The 21,007-nt window shown below is 40.0% G+C and overlaps 1 protein-coding gene across 2 annotated transcripts in view; it reads left to right on the top strand.

Moving 5' to 3' along the window:
* The window catches only part of NUBPL (NUBP iron-sulfur cluster assembly factor, mitochondrial), a 243,748-nt gene that overhangs the window by 51,793 nt on the left and 170,948 nt on the right, over positions 1–21,007 (top strand). For both annotated transcript variants that reach the window (XM_070358699.1, XM_070358700.1), the window contains exon 4: positions 407–497. In XM_070358699.1, coding sequence (XP_070214800.1) covers positions 407–497 — 91 coding nt within the window. The remainder of the gene's footprint in view (positions 1–406; positions 498–21,007) is intronic.

Consider the following 21,007-nt stretch of genomic DNA (forward strand, 5'->3'; position numbering starts at 1 on the left):
TCTTTGGTGTGTTAGATAGTCTTTCCAAAAGTTAATGCTCCATCTTCCTGGGGTTATGTTTGCTGTTGTAAACCATTATTTTAACATTGTGTGCATGTAATTTGTTAGTTCTCAGATCAAAAAATCTTAGTCTGTTTGTGACTGTATGGGAGATCTGAACCACAATGTTTAAAGTATGTGCAGTGGATTTCTTTGGTCGGTTATCTGAAAGAGATTAGTAAACCAACAAAAAATATTTACACCTAGGAGTTTATGTTCTTTTACCTTACTGTTGCTTTAAAAGTTTAGGTTGTGATTTTGAAATATTTTACAAATTAGCTTCTCTGTAGTTAGACTTACTGTTGCTGTGCACTTTCTCTTTGATGAAGAGTGGGGGAATCTTATGGTAAATTCTGTTTTCTTACAGTCAAAAGCTGTTGGTTTGTTAGATGTGGATGTGTATGGCCCTTCAATTCCAAAGATGATGAATCTGAAAGGCAATCCAGAATTATCACAGAGTAAGTAAAGAAGAGATAAAGAGTATGACAATATAGTTACACTTTTATTTAGTACCTGCGGGGTGTCAGGCATTGTGCCATATACCGTGTATACCTTACACGCACTGCAATATAAGGTATGGAGCCAGACTGTCTGGGTTTGAATTCTGGCTCTGTCACTGATTAACAGTGTAGCTTTGAATGACTTGTTCAACCTCTTTGTGCCTCAGTGCCCCCATGTCTAAAATAGGGTTAAACAATTGTACTTACCGGATAGAATTGCTATATTTAATTGCTTAACTACAAAATTGCTGTAAGTGTAGTGCATATGAAGCCCAGTGCTTGGCACACTGTACATGGTCAAATTTAGCTCATCATCGTCTTCGTATATAAAATGTGTGGATGTATGGGGGTGTTTGAATAGAAAGAATCTAATATATTTGTTAGAAGAGCTGAAAATTATTTTCTCTAATCAGATTTTTGTTATATTTATTTTAAATTGTTTTTGAAAAAATTAATTTCTCTCCCGAGCCTTCACTGCCATCAATAATAGGACAGAGTAATTTTTTGAATAAATCTTTAACATTTATAGCTGTTGTTATTATATTTTCTTACAAAACTATTAAATATAAAGCTTTAAGAACAAGGAAATTCTATGCTCAAAAAGAGAAAAATTGAAACAACTGGTAACTTTCCTTGAAAAATAGTTTTGCATGAAGACACTTTATTAAAATTTATTTGTAACTATATTCTGAAAGAGATGGGAATACCAGACCACCTTACCTCCCTCTTGAGAAATCTGTATGCAGGTCAGGAAGCAACAGGTAGAACTGGACATGGAACAACAGACTGGTTCCAAACAGGAAAAGGAGTATGTCAAGGCTGTATATTGTCACCCTGCTTATTTAACTTATATACAGAGTACATCATGAGAAACGCTGGACTGGAAGAAGCACAAGCTGGAATCAAGATTGCCGGGAGAAATATCAATAGCCTCAGATATGCAGATGACACCACCCTTATGGCAGAAAGTGAAGAGGAACTAAAAAGCCTCTTGATGAAGGTGAAAGTGGAGAGTGAGAAAGTTGGCTTAAAGCTCAACATTCAGAAAACGAAGATCATGGCATCTGGTCCCATCACTTCATGGGAAATAGATGGGGAAACAGTGGAAACAGTGTCAGACTTTATTTTTCTGGGCTCCAAAATCACTGCAGATGGTGACTGCCGCCATGAAATTAAAAGACGCTTACTCCTTGGAAGGAAAGTTATGACCAACCTAGAAAGCATATTCAAAAGCAGAGACATTACTTTGCCAACAAAGGTCCGTCTAGTCAAGGCTATGGTTTTTCCTGTGGTCATGTATGGATGTGAGTGTTGGACTGTGAAGAAGGCTGAGCGCCAAAGAATTGATGCTTTTGAACTGTGGTGTTGGAGAAGACTCTTGAGAGTCCCTTGGACTGCAAGGAGATCCAACCAGTCCATTCTGAAGGAGATCAGCCCTGGGATTTCTTTGAAAGGAATGATGCTAAAGCTGAAATTCCAGTACTTTGGCCACCTCATGCAAAGAGTTGACTCATTGGAAAAGACTCTGATGCTGGGAGGGATTGGGGGCAGGAGGAGAAGGGGACGACAGAGGATGAGATGGCTGGATGGCATCACTGACTCTATGGACATGAGTCTGGGTGAACTCCGGGAGTTGGTGATGGACAGGGAGGCCTGGCGTGCTGCGATTCATGGGGTTGCAAAGAGTCGGACACGACTGAGTGACTGAACTGAACTGAACTGATAGTAAGCATATGAAATTGAATAATTTCTTTTATTTCTTATTGGACCTTTCATTTTCCATGAATCTAGGACAAAATGCCTGTATTTACTGAAGGGTTTTTATTGAATTTTCTGTGTACATAACAGAAGGTGTTATTTTTGTCATTGTGATTAAATGTTAGTAAGACATTATCTGCTATTTAAGGTGCCTTTGTTTGTGCTGAGATGGGCTTCCCTCACGGAGAAGGCAATGGCACCCCACTCCAGTACTCTTGCCTGGAAAATCCCATGGACAGAGGAGCCTGGTAGGCTGGAGTCCATGGGGTTGCGAAGAGTCGGGCACGACTGACCGACTTCACTTTCACTTTTCACTTTCATGCACTGGAGAAGGAAATGGCAACCCATTCCAGTGTTCTTGCCTGGAGAATCCCAGGGACAGCGGAGCCTGGTGGTCTGCTGTCTATGGGGTCGCACAGAGTTGGACACGACTGAAGTGACTTAGCAATAGCAGCAGCAGGGCTTCCCTCATACCTCAGTCATTAGAGAATCTGCCTGCAATGCTGGAGACCCAGGTTCGATTCCTGGGTCAGAAAGGTCCCCTGGAGAAGGAAATGGCAACCCACTCCAATATTCTTGCCTGGAGAATCCCATGGACAGAGGAGCCTGGTGGGCTGCAGTCCATGGGGATCAAAAGTTGGACACAATTTAGCGACTAAACCACCACCAAGGTGGTTTTGTTCGTGCTGTAGTTGTTGAAATCAGTTACAGCGTTAAGTTCTGAATAACCGCTTATCAGATAATAAGGATTCTTCCTATTATTTTGAAGGAATTTAAGGCTCTAGTGATGATAAAAGGGACCCTAGCCGTCCTACATTTCAAGCACCCACTTAAGTTGTTTTCTTGTTTTGTGAAAATATAAACTTAAAAGAAAGCTAATTTATTCTAGTTTCTTTGTTCTTTGCCCTTTTAGTGGAATGCGTACTTAGTTTACAAATATGTGCCATGAGCCAAAATGTCAAACTTACACAAAGAAGTAATGGATTTGTGTACTTTAAATGATAGACTCTTTATGTCTGTCTCTTTATTAAAGTAGCATGAAAACTAGTGCGTGTAGCACATAAGTGATGGCAAAATGGAGCCCTTGGTGTCAGTTTTTCTTAGTCTGTTCAGTCTATGCCAGTATAAATACTTGAAGTGAACTTTAATTTCTTTTTTCTTGTTTTTCTGAAGCTGTACTCTTAAATTTGATGTTTGCAAATTGGCTGCCATTAAATAGACTTTCTGGTAAAAATGAGCTACTGGAAATCTTGGAAAGCCTAAAAAGAATATGTGTTGACAAGCAGATCTCAAGTCCCATAAGAAATAAACCAAACGATTGAGGCATTCACTTAGAAGAGTGTGGATTCTTGAAAGCCCATCTTATAAATTGGTTTTTGAATCTTAGATAAACCTGCTACCATTGTACTAATTGGCATCATTTTGACTTTTCTATGTTTTTGTCATTTTAATTTATCCTGTATTACTGTTTATTAAAGAAAGCACAGTGCAGCATGAAATTATCTTACTAACGGTAAGAAAAAAGATTTGTTTTCCGTGGTTCAGATTTTGGGGAGATAGAACTGTGAGCAGAATCTTAGCTTTATAAACGTTTCCCCTGTTCTTGGACTTAGCTACACAACCATAGAGGGAATGGGACTTCAGGATTGTATTTTTTTGTTCATTATTTAAGCAGACATATGGTAATGTAGTTTTGATCAATTTGTTAATTTTAAAACTCCATGTTAAAGTTGGCAGATTCATTCTCTTATATTTTTTATTTTTGAGGAGATTATAGAAAAACCATACTTTTTATACTTATGATATTTTAGTCTTGATCACCAAGGGAAATTTTACATTTGTTTCTAGAGAAGTGAGTTCAGTAATTGAGGAAAAATTTGTTTATAATAGTTTTGGATTTCTTAGGCTGAAAATGTTTCTATCAGCTTAAAATGACAATAGTGATTTTCTACGTTGGTTTGAAGTATGCAAAATTATGGTAATGGAAAGTCTAGCTGGTTTGTAGAGAGAGTATTGTACAAAAAACCTCACCAGGTTGACATTATAATGGCTGCAAATGACCAGTTGCTTTGGGAACCTAATGGAATTTAGAATAAAATCCATGTGTAGTTTGAGAAATTATCATCTTACCATGAGTTAACCTTTTTTTTTAGTCTAAAGAACAAATATCAGTCATTTTTCTCTTTTTTAAGTTTGTAAATAACATAATATGCAGATTTCATATTATAGTATAGCCAAACTATACTCCTAGAAATGATTGACTAGGAAGGTTTTCACTTGAAATTGTAAGAAAACATTACATGGTAGTTGCACACAGAAATGTGTTGTTAATTCACTGATGTAATACTCTTTTTTGTTGAGGATTTTCACTAAGCTTTCTCAACTAACTTTTATTGGTAGACATCTGCTTTCTTTCACAGTTTTATGATGATGAATTCACACTTTATCACAGTTGTGAATTTATCACTACTTAGTTTTACTAAAGAATGTCTTATAGTATATTTAGCTAATAAAGTAGGAAAATTTTTAAGGCCTGTGGAGAGAGGTTACTAAAATTGAAATGTCAAGTAATTTTATTGAGGATGACACAGTTCTTATTAATAATGATTAACTATGAGACTTTTTTTTAAAGTAGGATTCACTTTTTTTTGTTGGGGGATAGATTTTCCACTCATGTCACAATATTCTGCTCTCTCTGTCTTAATAAGCATTTTCCAAGTTTATGAAATGAATGTGTGTACAGAAGAGACAGAGAAAATGTGGAAAATCAGCTTGGCAAATGACTTTTTATAATAGCAGTCATCTCCAGTAAGAGCTATCAAGAAGTGACTAAATTTTCTTAAGGTAATTTAAGTGCATAAAGAATGAGAGTGAATTCTACTTATTTCTGAAATTACCTTTTTTCTTCCAAGGCAGAGAGTTAGGGGTGTTACTGAAGTTACTGATTTGAATAATTAAATTTGGATGCAGTAGTTACAGTGAAAGTTTCTCATTTACAATTTACTTCTTCTGGTCATTGTCTTGTGGACTCTTGGGTTTAATCTGATGCTAGAGTTCCTCTGATTATCTTTGGAAAGGGTTCTGGGATGTATTGCATAATCAAGGTGTTATAGAAATGACTTTTTTCTTGCTGACTTCCTGGATTTTGTTTACAATCTGTTTTATACCTACAATATTAAATTGTTGTTGTTGTTTACTCACTGAATTGTGTCCAACTCTTTTGCAACCCCATGGGCTGTGTAGCCTACTAGGCTCCTCTGTCCTTGGGATTTCCCAGGCAAGAATACTGAAGTAAATTGCCATTTCCTTCTCCAAGGGATCTTCCCTACCCCGGGAAGGAACCCACATCTCCTGCATTAGCAGGTGAATTCTTTACCGCTGAGCTACCAGGGAAGCCCAGAATATTAAGGCAAAGTGTAAATCAGGAGTTGAAGGAATCTTGAAATCTTATTAACTTAATCATGTTAATCTGTAAATCTTGTTTTGATTTACTCTGGCTTTCAGTTCAGTTCAGTTCAGTCGCTCAGTTCTGTCTGACTCTTTGTGACCCATGAATCGCAGCACGCCCAGCATCCCTGTCCATCACCAACTCCCAGAGTTCACTGAGACTCACGTCCATCGAGTCAGTGATGCCATCCAGCCATCTCATCCTCTGTCGTCCCCTTCTCCTCCTGCCCCCAATCCCTCCCAGCATCAGGGTCTTTTCCAATGAGTCAACTGTTCGCATGAGGTGGCCAAAGTACTGGAGTTTCAGCTTTAGCATCATTGCTTCCAAAGAAATCCCAGGGCTGATCTCCTTCAGAATGGACTGGTTGGATCTTCTTGCAGTCCAAGGGACTCTCAAGAGTCTTCTCCAACACCACAGTTCAAAAGCATCCATTCTTCGGCGCTCAGCTTTCTTCACAGTCCAACTCTCACATCCGTACATGACCACTGGAAAAACCATAGCCTGGACTAGATGGACGTTTGTTGGTAAAGTAATGTCTCTGCTTTTCAATATACTATCTAGGTTGGTCATAACTTTCCTTCCAAGGAGTAAGCGTCTTTTAATTTCATGGCTGCAGTCACCATCTGCAGTGAGTTTGGAGCCCCCCCAAAAAAAGTCTGACATTGTTTCCACTGTTTCCCCATCTATTTCCCATGAAGTGATGGGACCAGATGCCATGATCTTCGTTTTCTGAATGTTGAGCTTTAAGCCAACTTTTTCACTCTCCTCTTTCACTTTCATCAAGAGGCTTTTGAGTTCCTCTTCACTTTCTGCCATAAGGGTGGTGTCATCAGCATATCTGAGGTTATTGATATTTCTCCCGGCAATCTTGATTCCAGCTTGTGCTTCTTCCAGTCCAGCGTTTCTCATGATGTACTCTGCATAGAAGTTAAATAAGCAGGGTGACAATATACAGCCTTGACGTACTCCTTTTCCTGTTTGGAACCAGTCTGTTGTTCCATGTCCAGTTCTAACTGTTGCTTCCTGACCTGCATACAGATTTCTCAAGAGGCAGGTCAGGTGGTCCGGTATTCCCATCTCTTTCAGAATTTTCCACAGTTTATTGTGATCCACACAGTCAAAGGCTTTGGCATAGTCAATAAAACAGAAATAGATGTTTTTCTGGAACTCTCTTGCTTTTTCCATGATCCAGAGGATGTTGGCAATTTGATCTCTGGTTCCTCTGCCTTTTCTAAAACCAGCTTGAACATCTGGAAGTTCACGGTTCATGTATTGCTGAAGCCTGGCTTGGAGAATTTTGAGCATTACTTTAGTAGCATGTGAGACGAGTTCAATTGTGTGGTAGTTTGAGCATTCTCTGGCATTGCCTTTCTTTGGGATTGGAATGAAAACTGACCTTTTCCAGTCCTGTGGCCACTGCTGAGTTTTCCAAATTTGCTGGCATATTGAGTTCAGCACTTTCACAGCATCATCTTTCAGGATTTGAAAGAGCTCCACTGGAATTCCATCACCTCCTCTAGCATTGTTCGTAGTGATGCTTTGTAAGGCCCACTTGACTTCACATTCCAGGATGTCTGGCTCTAGGTGAGTGATCACACCATCGTGATTATCTTGGTCGTGAAGATCTTTTTTGTACAGTTCTTCTCTGTATTCTTGCCACCTCTTCTTAGTATCTTCTGCTTCTGTGAGGTCCATACCATTTCTGTCCTTTATCGAGCCCATCTTTGCATGAAATGTTCCCTTGGTATCTCTAATGTTCTTGAAGAGATCTCTAGTCTTTCCCATTCTATTGTTTACCTCTATTTCTTTGCATTGATCACTGAGGAAGGCTTTCTTATCTCTTCTTGCTATTCTTTGGAACTCTGCATTCAGATGCTTATATCTTTCCTTTTCTCCTTTGCTTTTCACTTCTCTTCACAGCTATTTGTAAGGCCTCCCCAGACAGCCATTTTGCTTTTTTGTATTTCTTTTCCATGGGGATGGTCTTGATTCCTGTCTCCTGTACAGTGTCAGGAACCTCAGATAAAGATATTTATCTTTAAAATATCTCAGAGATAAGATTTGTGTTCTTTAAAGAATCCTGTCACCTTACTTTATCAAGACAAAAGTCCACCCTTCACTTGGCTTATTGTTTCTTACACAGGTCATTGAATAGTCTGAACTAAATACTTTTTTTAGTATGGTAAAACCCTTTTTCCTTTTTTCTTTGCCAGTTCTGAGCTGGTGAATAGGCAGCCTCTTTTTTGGAGTTCTACTTGTTCTGCTGCAAACCATCTTAGCCAAAGGCTGTAGCACATAAAGTCCATGAAGAATGCTTTATTTATCTAAAGAACAAACAAGTGTATTTTAGTAGCTGTGTGTGCACAGTCAGGCACTTGTTCATATCTGACTTTTTGTGATACTGTGGACTGTAGCCCTCCAGGTTCCTCTCTCCATGGATTTCTCCAGGCAAGAATACTGGTGGTGGTTTAGTAGCTAAGTTGTGTCTGACTCTTGCGACCCCTTGGACTGTAGCGCTCTAGGCTCCTCTGTCCATGGGATTCTCCAGGCAAGAATACTGGAGTGTGTTGCAGTTTCCCTTCTCTAGGGTATCTCCCTGATCCAGAATCGATGCTGAGGCCACAGGCAGTTAAGGCAACTGGGAAGCCCCCATTGAGGCATGTGCATTCCTAAATAATATGATTCTTAGACTTCCCCAGTGGCTCAGACGGTAAAGCGTCTGCCTACAACGTGGGAGAACTGGGTTCGATCCCTGGGTTGGGAAGATCTCCTGGAGAAGGAAATGGCAACCCACTCCAGTATTCTTGCCTGGAAAATCCCATGGACAGAGGAACCTGGTGGGCTACAATCCATGGGGTCGCAAAGATCGACACAACTGAACGACATTTACTTTACTTTACTTACTCATATCTATTTCACCGTGGAGAAGAGTGGTGCTCAGAAAGAATTAGGGCTGAAGTCAGGGGACTTGAAGGTATGGTTTTTCCAGTGGTCACGTATGGATGTGAGAGTTGGACTATAAAGAAAACTGAGTGCTGAAGAATTGATGCTTTTGAACTGTGGTGTTGGAGAAGACTCTTGAGAGTCCCTTGGGCTGCAAGGAGATCTAACCAGTCCATCCTAAATTAAATCAGTCCTGAATATTCATTGGAAGGACTGATGTTGAAGCTGAAACTCCAATACTTTGTCTACCTGATACGAAGAACTGAGTCATTTGAAAAGACCCTGATGCTGGGAAAGATTGAAGGCCGGAGGAGAAGGGGATGACAGAGGATGAGATGGTTGGATGGCATCACCAACTCAATGGACATGAGTTTGAGTAAACTACAGGAGTTGGTGATGGACAGGGAGGCCTGGCATGCTGCAGTCCATGGGGTCCCAAAGAGTCAGACAGGACTGAGCGACTGAACTGAACTCAGTATGAAAGAGAAGTTAATTACTACCCTTCCCTGGATCTGATTGCTGATAATTTATCAGACTAAAGACACATTCTATGAATTCAGGACAATGGAGTGGGATGTTTACTGAAAACAGGACTGAGGTCTCAGAGTTCTGCACTGGCTCCCTAGTAATTTCTACCTCACTTCATATTCTCTTTTCTAGTCTAACCCCAGATAGACTAGATGTTTTGTTTTTTGTTTTTCCCCTTATTTCCTAATCTTTGATCATTTTTAGTATTTCTCAACATTATCAGGACATTTTCAGTATCTTCTCTGAAATGAGAAAAATTAAAAGAAACTTACTATTATTAGGTATTGTGGAGGGATAGCTTGCAATTTTGTTTGTAATACTCTAGTTTTTATGTATGTTTTCTCTGAATTTTTGCTTTTTAGAACAGAACACATTATTGCTGATTCATAGTTACTTTAATAATTCAGTGAGTACTTTAGAAACCTTTAAGGAATATTTTAACAAAACATATGCTCCCCCCTCCTCCTTTTTTTTTCTTTTTGAGCTAACAGAAAGTAAAGCATTTAAGACGGAAAAAGAGTTTGGTGAAAGCAGAACATAAAATGAGTTTTGAAGTGGAAGATAAGGGAAATAATTCATCCATGAATTGGGGATTCTAGGGCAAAAGGCAAGAGGCCATTAATAATGAAATTATACTAAGAGGCATGAAAAGTTTTGATGGTCTGGATTTGGAGGCTAGCAAGAGAGAAGAGAAATTAGACATGCTATCCCTGGTGGCTCAGCTGGTTAAGAATTCGTCTGCAATGTGGGAGACCTGGGTTTGATCCCTGGGTTGGGAAGATCCCTTGGAGAAGGGACTCACTTTAGTATTCTGGCCTGGAGAATTCCATGCACTGTGTAATTCATAGGGTTGCAAAAGCGTCGGACACGACAGACCGACTTTCACACACACACAAAAATAATGAAATGAGGCATCTTTTTCATTTTCTTTCTGCACTTCCACCCAGGATTTTGTCTATGTGGCATGCATCTATATAGGGTAATGCATTGAAATGCCATCTTGTTCTTTAAGATTGGATAGATTTTGTATACCCATGTTCATAGCGTATCCACAGTAGATAAAATGCAGAAGCTACCCACGTGTCCATCAGTGAATGAATTTAAATGTGGTATATACATACAATGTAGTATTAGTCAGCCTTAAAGAGATAATTTTGACATAACCTGAAACATGGATGAATCATGAGGATGTTATGCTAAATGAAGTAAAACCAGTCATAAAAAAAGAGAAATAGTATATGATTCCCCTTACGTAAGGTACTTAGAGTAGTCAGTTTTATAAGCACAGAAAGTAGAATGGTAGTTGCCAGGAGCTGGGGGGAAGGGGAAATGGGGAATTATTGTTTGGTAGGTATAGAGTTTCAGTTTTTTAAGATGAAAAGAATTATGGAGAGGGATGGTAGTGATGGTTGGACAACATTATATTTAATATCACTCTTTTGTATACTTAATGATGGTAAGTTTTATGTTATGAATGTTTTACCACCATTACAAAAGGGAAAAAACTGGGTATATTTTTTGACAGTATTAACTGTACTAGGCTTAACAGTATAGGGTTTCTTCAGTATGTCTATGGTCTCAACCCAGTGAATCAACTTGCTCTGTAAAAGAGCAATCATTACAGAACTGGGAGAAAATAGAATAGTGAGGTTTATTTGGGAGACTTCGTAAGCTTAGCTGTAAACTTTCTCTGTTGTTCAGTTTGGAAACTTCACTAGTATACAAGTTATGAATTATAGCCAAAAATTACATTTTTCTGTCACAAAAAGTGACAGAGCTTACTGTATTTTAAATTCTTATTGTTATTGCTACCTGTATTACCATTTGTAACATTATCAATGTTATAAACACCTCTGTGATTTGGTCCCTGCCTTCTTTTTACTTCTACTGCCTCAGTTCCAATAACCTTGTTCTGTTATTCAGCAAATACCAGTCTCAGTGGCCTCTGTTTCTCAAAAATGCCAGCACAGAAGTGCTGAGGACCCTCACATAGTATATTCTCTCTCCCTGAGACACCTTACATTTCTAGTGTCTTCCACCCTGCCTCCACAACTAATTTCTACTATCAAGTCTCAATTTTAATGATTCTTCTTCTATGACTCCTTCTCTCACTCCTTACTCTCCTTACTGCAATTGCAAGGGTAAGTTATCTGCTTAATTTTTTCAGTCTCCTCTACCGGACAGTAGAATATCCACAAAGCTGAGGCTTTCTGGCTCAGTTTCACTTACACTTGGTTATATAGTAGACGCTCAGTCAATCTTAGTTGAATAAAAGAAGTTTTCTGTTAGATTTCTTGTACATTAGATGCATACTTTATTTTCTACTTTGGGTATGTGAGTAACTTAATTTGCAATCATAATATATATATATAATCTTTTTAATGAATAATGTAGACTGTTCTAAGGTATTTTCTTAGCCATTAGTCTTTGTGGTAGATGAATGATTCTTACACCACTTTTTTCCATTTTTCGGAAAAGAGAAAGAACCTATATGGTTAGTAATTTGACATTTGGGAATTATGTTACATGGAGTGAAATGGTTGTTCACATTGTTTCAGTCTGTAGGACAGTGCCACTCTTGCCTCATATTTTAACTTAAATGTTGAGTATAGCTCTGGTTAGCTATAAGAGGTAGAGGATTGTGGGGCCTGAATTTGGGCCATGATGAAAAGGACAGAGTTCACAGTCCCTGCTCTGAGACAGAACAGCCTGGGAAAAGAAGAGGAACTGGAACCTCAGCATGCATCATCCTACTTTTCCTCAGACTGCCTTCATTGCCAGGCTAAAATAGTGCATGGACAACGATTATTATGTGAATGTATTAGTATAAAGATGTTATTTGAGACTGTTTATTCTGGAACTTGTTATTTGTAATAGGTTTGGAGACATGGTGAGTGAGGAAGCAGTGACAGTAAGTTTTGATTTTATTCTGCTGTCACTGAGGTATTTCAATTAAGGAAAGGAAAGCAGAAATAGCAGCTTGCAGTTTGATGGGCTTTGGGATCTCCCTTGCAATATTACAAACCACAGACTTTTCTTGGAAAAACTGGGTTCCCCAGAAAGCAGAGCCCTGCACACTAATAATTTATTAGAGAGTAAAACTGGACTGAGGAAGGAGAAAAGGAGGGAGAGCCAATATGAAAATGTGCTGTCAAAAATGACTAGAGATGTTTTTGATTGTCGTAACTGGGGGGAATGTAGTGGGTAGACACCAGAGATGCTGCTAGATATCCTGCAATGCACATATCCTGTAATGCACAAAGCACAATAATAATAAATTATTGGTGGTGGTTTAGTCACTAAGTGTGTCTGACTCTTGTGACCCCATGGACTATAGCCCACCAGGCTCTTCTGTCCATGGAATTCTCCAGGCAAGAATTACCGGAGTGGGTTGCCATTTCCTTCTCCAGGGGATGGGATTGAATCTGGGTCTCCTGCATTGCAGGCAAATTCTTTATCAACTGAGCCACTAGGGAAGCCAATAAATTATTATCTGGTCCGAAATGTCACTTCTGCTGGAGTTGAGAATTCCTGATTTAGATAATGTAACCCAAAAGAATTTCAGAGAGATTGCAGTACTGTATAGGGCTGAGAATAGAATTTTGGGGAAATAACCTAAGGTGATCAGAGAAAGACTGACAAGGAGTGACCAGAGAACCAAGAAGAAGGCAGGAAGAAATGGCATCCTGGAAGCCAAGGGGGAGCCTTAGGATGAAGTGGTCAACATTTTTTGGCTTCCCTGGTGGCTCAGAAGGTAAAGCATCTGCCTGAAATGTGGGAGACCTAGTTTCAATCCCTGGGTCAGGAAGATCCCCCGGAGAAGGAAATGGCAACCCACTCCAGTACTTTTGCCTTGACAATCCCATGGACGGAGGAGCCTGGTAGGCTGCAGTCCATGGGTTGCAAGTCCATGGGGTTGCATGGGGTCAGCAATTTTAGAGAGGCTAATTTAGATAAGTATTAAAAATTATGTATTTTAAATTTGATAATATTTCTGTTTTCAGTTTATGAAACTACTGTTTTATAAATGTGCACAACTTGTGTTGTGCTTCTTGAAGAAATGTATTTTATAAAATATTTACATTTGGCCTCTGGGAAATCAATCATTTGGAAACTGAGCATGACTAAAATGGTACTATGCTGTGCTCCAGGGGAAAAAGATGAGTAAGATGTAAACTCTATTCTTGAGGCGCTTACAGTGGGAGAGACGGGAAATGTCAGCATGCAATGTAACATATGAAGAGGTATGATCAGAGAACCATGGAGAGGACCTTCTAATCTTCCTGTGATGTAGTACATACAGCCAGCCCTGGATCCTGAGAAGGCTTGAAAGAGCAAAAGACTTAGGCATATTGAAAACAAATAATGGAAAGATTATGTTTATTTTTTAATTTCAGTGTTAAAAATGGCCATTGGGAGTATGGGTGATATGTTCTGCCATGAGCAGTATGTATGGGATGTTTCACTTATAAATCGCAATGTAAACTACCACCTTCTGTCTCCACCCCAACACAGCCCTTTGTTTAGAATGTGCCTGAGGCTTGTCTCATTTCTGTGCCGTTTCTCTTTCCTCTCTACCCACTTCTGTTTCTTTGTAATTCCAAGCAGAGATAGGAAATGGTAGTTATAACTGAGGGCTGTGGGGAGTTGGGAATTTTTCTGGAGAATCTATAAGTTTATCCTAGAGTTGGCTTTTCCTCTTGTCTATCCGTTTCCTCCAAAATGAATGATAGTCATCTCCTTACATCCTAACCCTGGGTGTGACCAGAAGTGAAGTGAGATTTTTTCCTCACAAATTTGTGTTTTTTAATTTTTAATATTTAGATTATAAACTGTTTACTTATCTTCATATTCTTCTGAGTGTTGGTCACAAAGAGTGGGACATGACTGAGGGACTGAGCACAACGCACAGCACACACTATAGTAGTTCTCAAACCTTCTGGTCTGTGGGGCCTTTTATGCTCTTAAAAATGATTGAGGATCCCACACAGCTTTTGCTAATGTGTGTGCTGTGCTTAGTCGCTCAGTCGTGTCCGATTCTTTGCAACCCCATGGCCTGTAGCCTGCCATGCTCTTCTGTCCATGGGGATTCTCCAGGCAAAAACACTGGAGTGGGTTGCCATGCCCTCCTCCAGGGGAATCTTCCCAACCCCCAGGGATCGAATACAGGTCCCCTGCATTGCAGGTAGATTCTTTACCATCTGAGCCACCAGGGAAGCCCAAGAATACTGGAGTGGGTAGCCTATCCCTTCTCCAGGGGATCTTCCTGACCCAGCAATTAAACTGGGGTTTCCTGCATTGCAGGTGGATTCTTTACCAGCTGAGCTACACAGGAGGTTATATTTACTGATATTTATCAAGTTAGAGTTAAGACTGAGAAATTAAAAAAAAAACTTTATTAATTCATTAAAAGTAACATCAAGCTCATACTTATTAACATAAATAACATTTTAATGAAAAGTATTTTCTGAAGTAAAACATCAGTGAGAAAAGTGGCATTGTTTTATACTTTTGTAAATCATTTATATGTCTGACCTGATAGAAAACTGCTTGACTTTCATAACTCGTTTTTCGTTCTGTCTGTTGCAATATTTTGGCTGAAATATATGAGGAAATTCCAGTCTCACACAGACATGTAGTTAGAAAAAGAGAATGATATTTTAGTAGTTATTTCAAATAAGTGTCGGTTTTCTTTGATGCTACACCGAAATTTGACAAGTAATAGTTTCATTTTAAAGTTTATGTTATTGAAGTATAGTTGATTTATAATGTTGTGTTTCTACTGTACATCAAAGTGATTCAGATATATTTGTGTGTGTGTGTTGTGTGTATACATATACACTTTCCATTAGGGCTTCTCACAGGATATTGAATAGAGTTCCTTGTGCTCGACAGTGGGACCTTGCTGTTTATCAGTTCTATGTATGATAGTTTGTTAATCCCAAATTTCCATTCCTTCCCTCCCTACCCTTCTCCCCCTTGGCAACCACAGGTTTGTCATCTATGTGGTCTTTAAGTTTGTCTTTCAGGTAAAAATGGTGGTCCATGAAAAATATGGCCAGTTAGCTTACAGCTCAAACAAATATACAAGTGCTTTCCCTTGGCAATTGTAATTGTGTGCTGCAGAGATGCTTTATATGTATCTTCTGTGTTGTCACACAGAACTTTAAAAAGATGTGTACTCAAGGGTCAAGATTTAATAAGTAAGTTTCACTACTTCACCCAGGGCTGGCCTTTATTTTTACTGCAGTCCATGGTGGGGGAGAGTCTGATGACTGCTAGTACATTTGGTGCAATTGCCTTGATTTGTGCTAAGGCATCATTAGTTTCTAGTACCCGTCATCGCTTTTGGACCATCAGTGCAAAAGCTGACTGAGTGGAAGGCCAAATGATGTCTTAGTACTTTTATGAAAATAGTCTTCCCCTCGTGGATCATCTGAAAGGTTTTCTGGGATCTCTAGAGGACCAGAGAGTGTGCTTGGAGACCTACTTGTTTAGTAAGACATTCTTCAACCCGACGTCAGAATTCTTGGTTTCTGGTTTAGTAATGCTTGTTATGGATTTCAGGAAATTATTGACCTCATTTTTTTCTTCCTTTTTTAAAGTAATGTGGAAATGAGTGCTTTGCAAATGAATTAGTTTGTGTCAGAAGTCTGGAAATATTATTTAAATGTGGCTCTTTATAAAGAAGTCCTGTAGATTTGCACTGGGACTTTTCTCTCCATTTATTTTGTTTATACCTGGACTTGATAACCTATTTTTTAAAAATTTCTAATTAATTTTTCAAAAATATAATACTTGAATATGATCTTTATCAATGCAGACACTGCAGTCATGTTAGAATATAGGCTATAAGATACAAAAGATGTCCTCAAAGCTGCTTATAATCTGATTAATATACACTCAGAAATAGCAATATAATATATTTTATGCTATTACATGATTGCTTTGGAGAATATAGGAGACTAGAGAGGGCAAGGAGAAGTAGAAAATGTCTTTGTGAATTTGATAGAATTAAACTGGACCTTAATGGAAACGGAAATGATAGTGAGCCAAGAAGCCCAGAGAATACATCATACTTCACAGTGAAGCTTTTCCCCTCCCAAATAGCCATTCAGTTTCCCCTTGCATTCCTTCTTCCCTTTCTGTGGTTTGGGACACAGTTTTTCTTACACTTCTCAATTTTGGACCACTCTGAGGCCTATGATTTGTGCTGCTGTTAAGACAGTGTGCTGTGGTGGAAAGATATTAGGCTTTGGGATCTCACTAATGCAACCCCCATTTCTGATGTCACCATTTACTGCCCATGGGCAAGGTCTACAACTTTGAAGCCTATATAAAAAATAAGTAAGAAAATAAATTTAAAGGTTCCTAGTAAATGCTCACTGCCTTTCACTGTTATTACAAGTAGTTGATAGTGACAGAGGATGCATCAATTAAGATGATAGCATCAGTTGGTAAAGAATCTGCCTGCAATGCGGAAGATCCTGGTTCGATTCCTGGGTCAGGAAGACTTGCTGGAAAAGGGATAGGCTACTCACTTCAGTATTCTTGGGCTTCCCTGGTGGCTCAGCTGGTAAAGAATCTACCTGCAATGCGGGAGACTTGGGCTTGATCCCTGGGTTGGGAAGATCTCCTGGAGAAGGGAATGGCTACCCACTCCAGTATTCTGGCCAGGAGAATTCCATGCACTGTATGGTCCATGGGATTGCAAAGAGCCGGACACAACTGAGCAACTTTCATGCTGTGATGAAATTTATCTGTTAGACTGGGATAGCAAAAGGCTTATTACAAGGGAGGTAGTAATACAGAATTGTTACCATGGATTTCACAGTCTGAGAGACTTGGAGTCAGATCTTGACTGCAGGCTATGCTATTACCTTCATTTACTTTGAGCAAGTTGACTTATATTCTCCAAGCCTTAGTTTATTTATATAATAAATGGGAATGGTTTTAGGAAAATAGTCAGCTTCGATTGTCATGGATATCTTGACATACATTGCCCAGTTCAAGAGGTCTAACCATGTAAAAGAGACTAAAATATTTACTGTCTGGTTCTTTACAAAAAAAGTTTGCCAGTTCCTGTTATATATAATTAAGTTATTTGGAATCAGTTTGATTCTTTGAGGATAACTTTTAAACTTAGAGTGGGTCCAGAACAGACTTCAGTCCAGGGCTAATTTACCCCAATACTACTGTGATGACTTCCAGAGGACTCTACCGTGTATTGGTAAATCTTTCCTCTCTGGCTGGTGGGAACATAGCAAATGTTCCCAGCCATATGTGATCTTGGGAAATTGTACAGTTTGCGGCTTCCTGCTGATTCTTTCCTTGGTCCCGGGGAATTTCCTCTTACTCATGTGCAGATGAATACTCAACAGCGACTCCTCGGGTCCCCTGTGCAGTTCTCTGCAGTGCTCTGTGTTGCTTCCGCCTCTCTGATATTCTGCCCCATAAATACTTGCTGCCTTTGCTTCACTTAACTCTTGATTATTTTTTTCTCAATTCACCATGTTACTGGGCTTTGTTTGAATTCCCCCTTCCTGTGCCACAGTCTGGAAAGTCCTTCAAGGGCACTGAACTGGGGCAGTCGTAGCCCTCGTCTTCTGCTTTCCCTTCTTTCAAGGATTGTGGGCTTCCTTCCTGTTGTCCTGTGTCTGAAAATGTGTGGTTTTTCCATGTGTGTGTGTGTTGGTGGGGTGGGGTGCTGAGGCTGGGGGTATTTATAGGGTAAATACTGCTGTTAGTTTTTATTGCCAGAAGCAAAGATATGTTCATAGCTTTTCTTTTTCCTTCCTGTGTACTCTTTAGGAAGTCAGATGAGTCCACAATTTTACAATCAGCTTTTTTTTTTTTTGTAGCAGTTAAGTTCCATAGCCATTTGTATTAATCTGGATTCTTTAGAGAAACAGAACCAATAGGAGATACAGATAGATAGATGGATAATAGGGAATTGACTTATGTGGTTAAGGAGGCCAAGAAGTCCCAAGATGTGCAGTCAGCAAGCTGGAGACCCAGAAGAGCTGATGGTATAGTTTCAGTCCAAGTCCACACATTTGAGAACTAGGAGAGCTGATGATGTGAATTCCAGTCTGAGTCTGGAGGCAGGAGAAGACTGATGTTCCAGCTTGAGGACTGGCAGAGAGAAAATATTCTCCCTAACTCTGCGTTTTTATTCTATTGAGGCCTTCAATGGATTGGATGAGGCCCACCTACATTGCCCTCAGGGGCTTCCCTGATAGCTCAGCTGGTAAAGAATCTGCCTGCAGTGCAGGAGACCCCAGTTCGATTCCTGGGTTGGGAAAATCTGCTGGAGAAGGGATAGGCTACCCACTCCAATATTTTTGGGCTTCCCTTGTGGCTCAGCTGGTAAAGAATCCAGCTGCAATGCAGGAGACCTGGGTTTGATCCCTCGATCCCTGGGTTGGGAAGATCCCCCAGAGAAGGGAAAGGCTACCCATTCAATATGCTGGCCTAGAGAATCCCACAGACGGTATGTATAGTGCATGGGGTTGCAAAGAGTTGGACACGACTAAACAACTTTCACTTCACTTCACCTAAACTGGGGAGGGTAATCTGCTTTATTCAGTCTGTTGATTCAAATATTAATCCCACCCAGAAGCACCCTCACAGGCACACCCAGAATAATGTTAAACCAAATATCTGTGTACCCTGAGATTCTGGCTAATTGCCATAAAATTATATATCACACCACAGTATCTCCCAGTTTGCCCTTCATCTGATTTGTATAATCATTAATCTTTATAACGTTAAATGCATTACCTTTGGCCCCATTTTCTCTCACTGTGGAGATTATTCCTGAGTTTCTAGAGTAATCTCAATCTCATTTCAAAGAAAAGCTGTGATAAACTTAGTGTATTAAGAAGCAGAGACAACACTTTGCAGACAAAGGTCCATATAGTCAAAGCTATGGTTTTTCCACTAGTCATGTACAGATGTGAGAGCTGGACCATAAAGAAGGCTGAGAGCTGAAGAGTCAATACTTTCAATCTCTGGTGCTAAAGAATATTCTTGAGAGTCCCTTGGACAGCAGGGAGATCAAACCAATCAATCCTAAAGGAAATCAACCATGAATATTTATTGGAAGGACTGATGCAGAAGCTGAAGCTCCAATACTTTGGCCACCTGATGCGAAGAGCCAACTAATAATTGGAAAAGACCCTGATGCTGAGAAAGATTGGCAGGAGGAAAAGGGGGTGACAGAGGATGAGATGGATGGATGGCATCACTGACTCAATGGACATGAGTTTGAGCAAACTCCAGAAGAAAATGAAGGACAGAGAAGCCTGGCATGCTACAATCCATGGGATTGCAAAGAGTCGGACATGACTGAATGACTGAACAACAGCAAAATCAGCATTTCAAGCAGCTGTTCCCTGGGATCACTTTTCACCAAAAACACAGAAGTGTGCTTTTCAAAGTATTTGAAAGGGACTGTTTGTAAATCTGTAGAAGTGGTGTGGGAGGGAAAACCACAAGAGGTAGGATAATAACTGTTGATAACAGTGGAAGTAGTAACTGTTGATAGTGGCTACTACTTCTAGGCCTGAAGAGGTTAGAGGAGGGAGCATGTTAAGCCTGGAAGGAGACTGTTCTTGTAGAGATGGCTGCTTTGGGAGAAGCATTGGCACTCGGTAGAGGTACCCAGCAGAGAAGGCAATGGCACCCCACTCCAGTACTCTTGCCTGGAAAATCCCATTGGCAGAGGAACCTGGTAGGCTGCAGTCCATGGGGGTCGAGAAGAGTCGTACACAACTGAGCGACTTCACTTTCACTTTTCACTTTCATGCATTGGAGAAGGAAATGGCAACCCACTCCAGTGTTCTTGCCTGGAGAATCCCAGGGACGGGGGAGCCTGGTGGGCTGCTGTCTATGGGGTCGCATAGAGTCGGACATGACTGAAGTGACTTAGCAGCAGCTGCAGCAGCAGAGGTACCCAGCCAGCTTAAGATCATCCTACAGAGGGAAAGTCAGGAAATGAAATGCCATAACCACTCCCCGCTTCCTCTTTCTGCTCTGCTTTTGATGTGGTCTATGGAAAAACAAAGAAAAGCAATGCCAAAGAATGCTCAAACTACCACACGATTGCACTCATCTCACACGCTAGTAAAGTAATGCTCAAAATTCTCCAAGCCAGGCTTCAGCAATATGTGAACCATGAACTTTCAGATGTTCAAGCTGGTTTTAGAAAAGGCAGAGGAACCAGAGATCACATTGCCAACATCTGCTGTATCATTGAAAAAGCAGGAGAGTTCCAGAAAAAGGTCTATTTCTGCTTTATTGACTATGCCAAAGCCTTTGACTGTGTGGATCACAATAAACTGTGGAAAATTCTGAAAGAGTCGGGAATACCAGACCACCTGACCTGCCTCTTGAGAAATCTGTATGCAGGTCAGGAAGCAACAGTTAGAACTGGATATGGAACAACAGACTGGTTCCAAATAGGAAAAGGAGTACGTCAAGGCTGTATATTGTCACCCAGTTTATTTAACTTATATGCAGAGTACATCATGAGAAACACTGGGCTGGAAGAAGCACAAGCTGGAATCAAGATTGCCGGGAGAAATATCAATAACCTCAGATATGCAGATGACACCACCCTTATGGCAGAAAGTGAAGAAGAACTAAAGAGCCTGTTGATGAGGGTGAAAAAGAGGAGAGTGAGTAAGCTGGCTTAAAATTCAACATTCAAAAAACTAAGATCAGGGAAGCTGATCCTATCACTTCATGGGAAATAGATGGGGAAACAGTAGGGAAACAGTGCAAACAG

The sequence above is a fragment of the Bos mutus genome, chromosome 21 (assembly GCF_027580195.1).
Source record: "Bos mutus isolate GX-2022 chromosome 21, NWIPB_WYAK_1.1, whole genome shotgun sequence".
NCBI classification, from domain to species: domain Eukaryota; kingdom Metazoa; phylum Chordata; class Mammalia; order Artiodactyla; family Bovidae; genus Bos; species Bos mutus.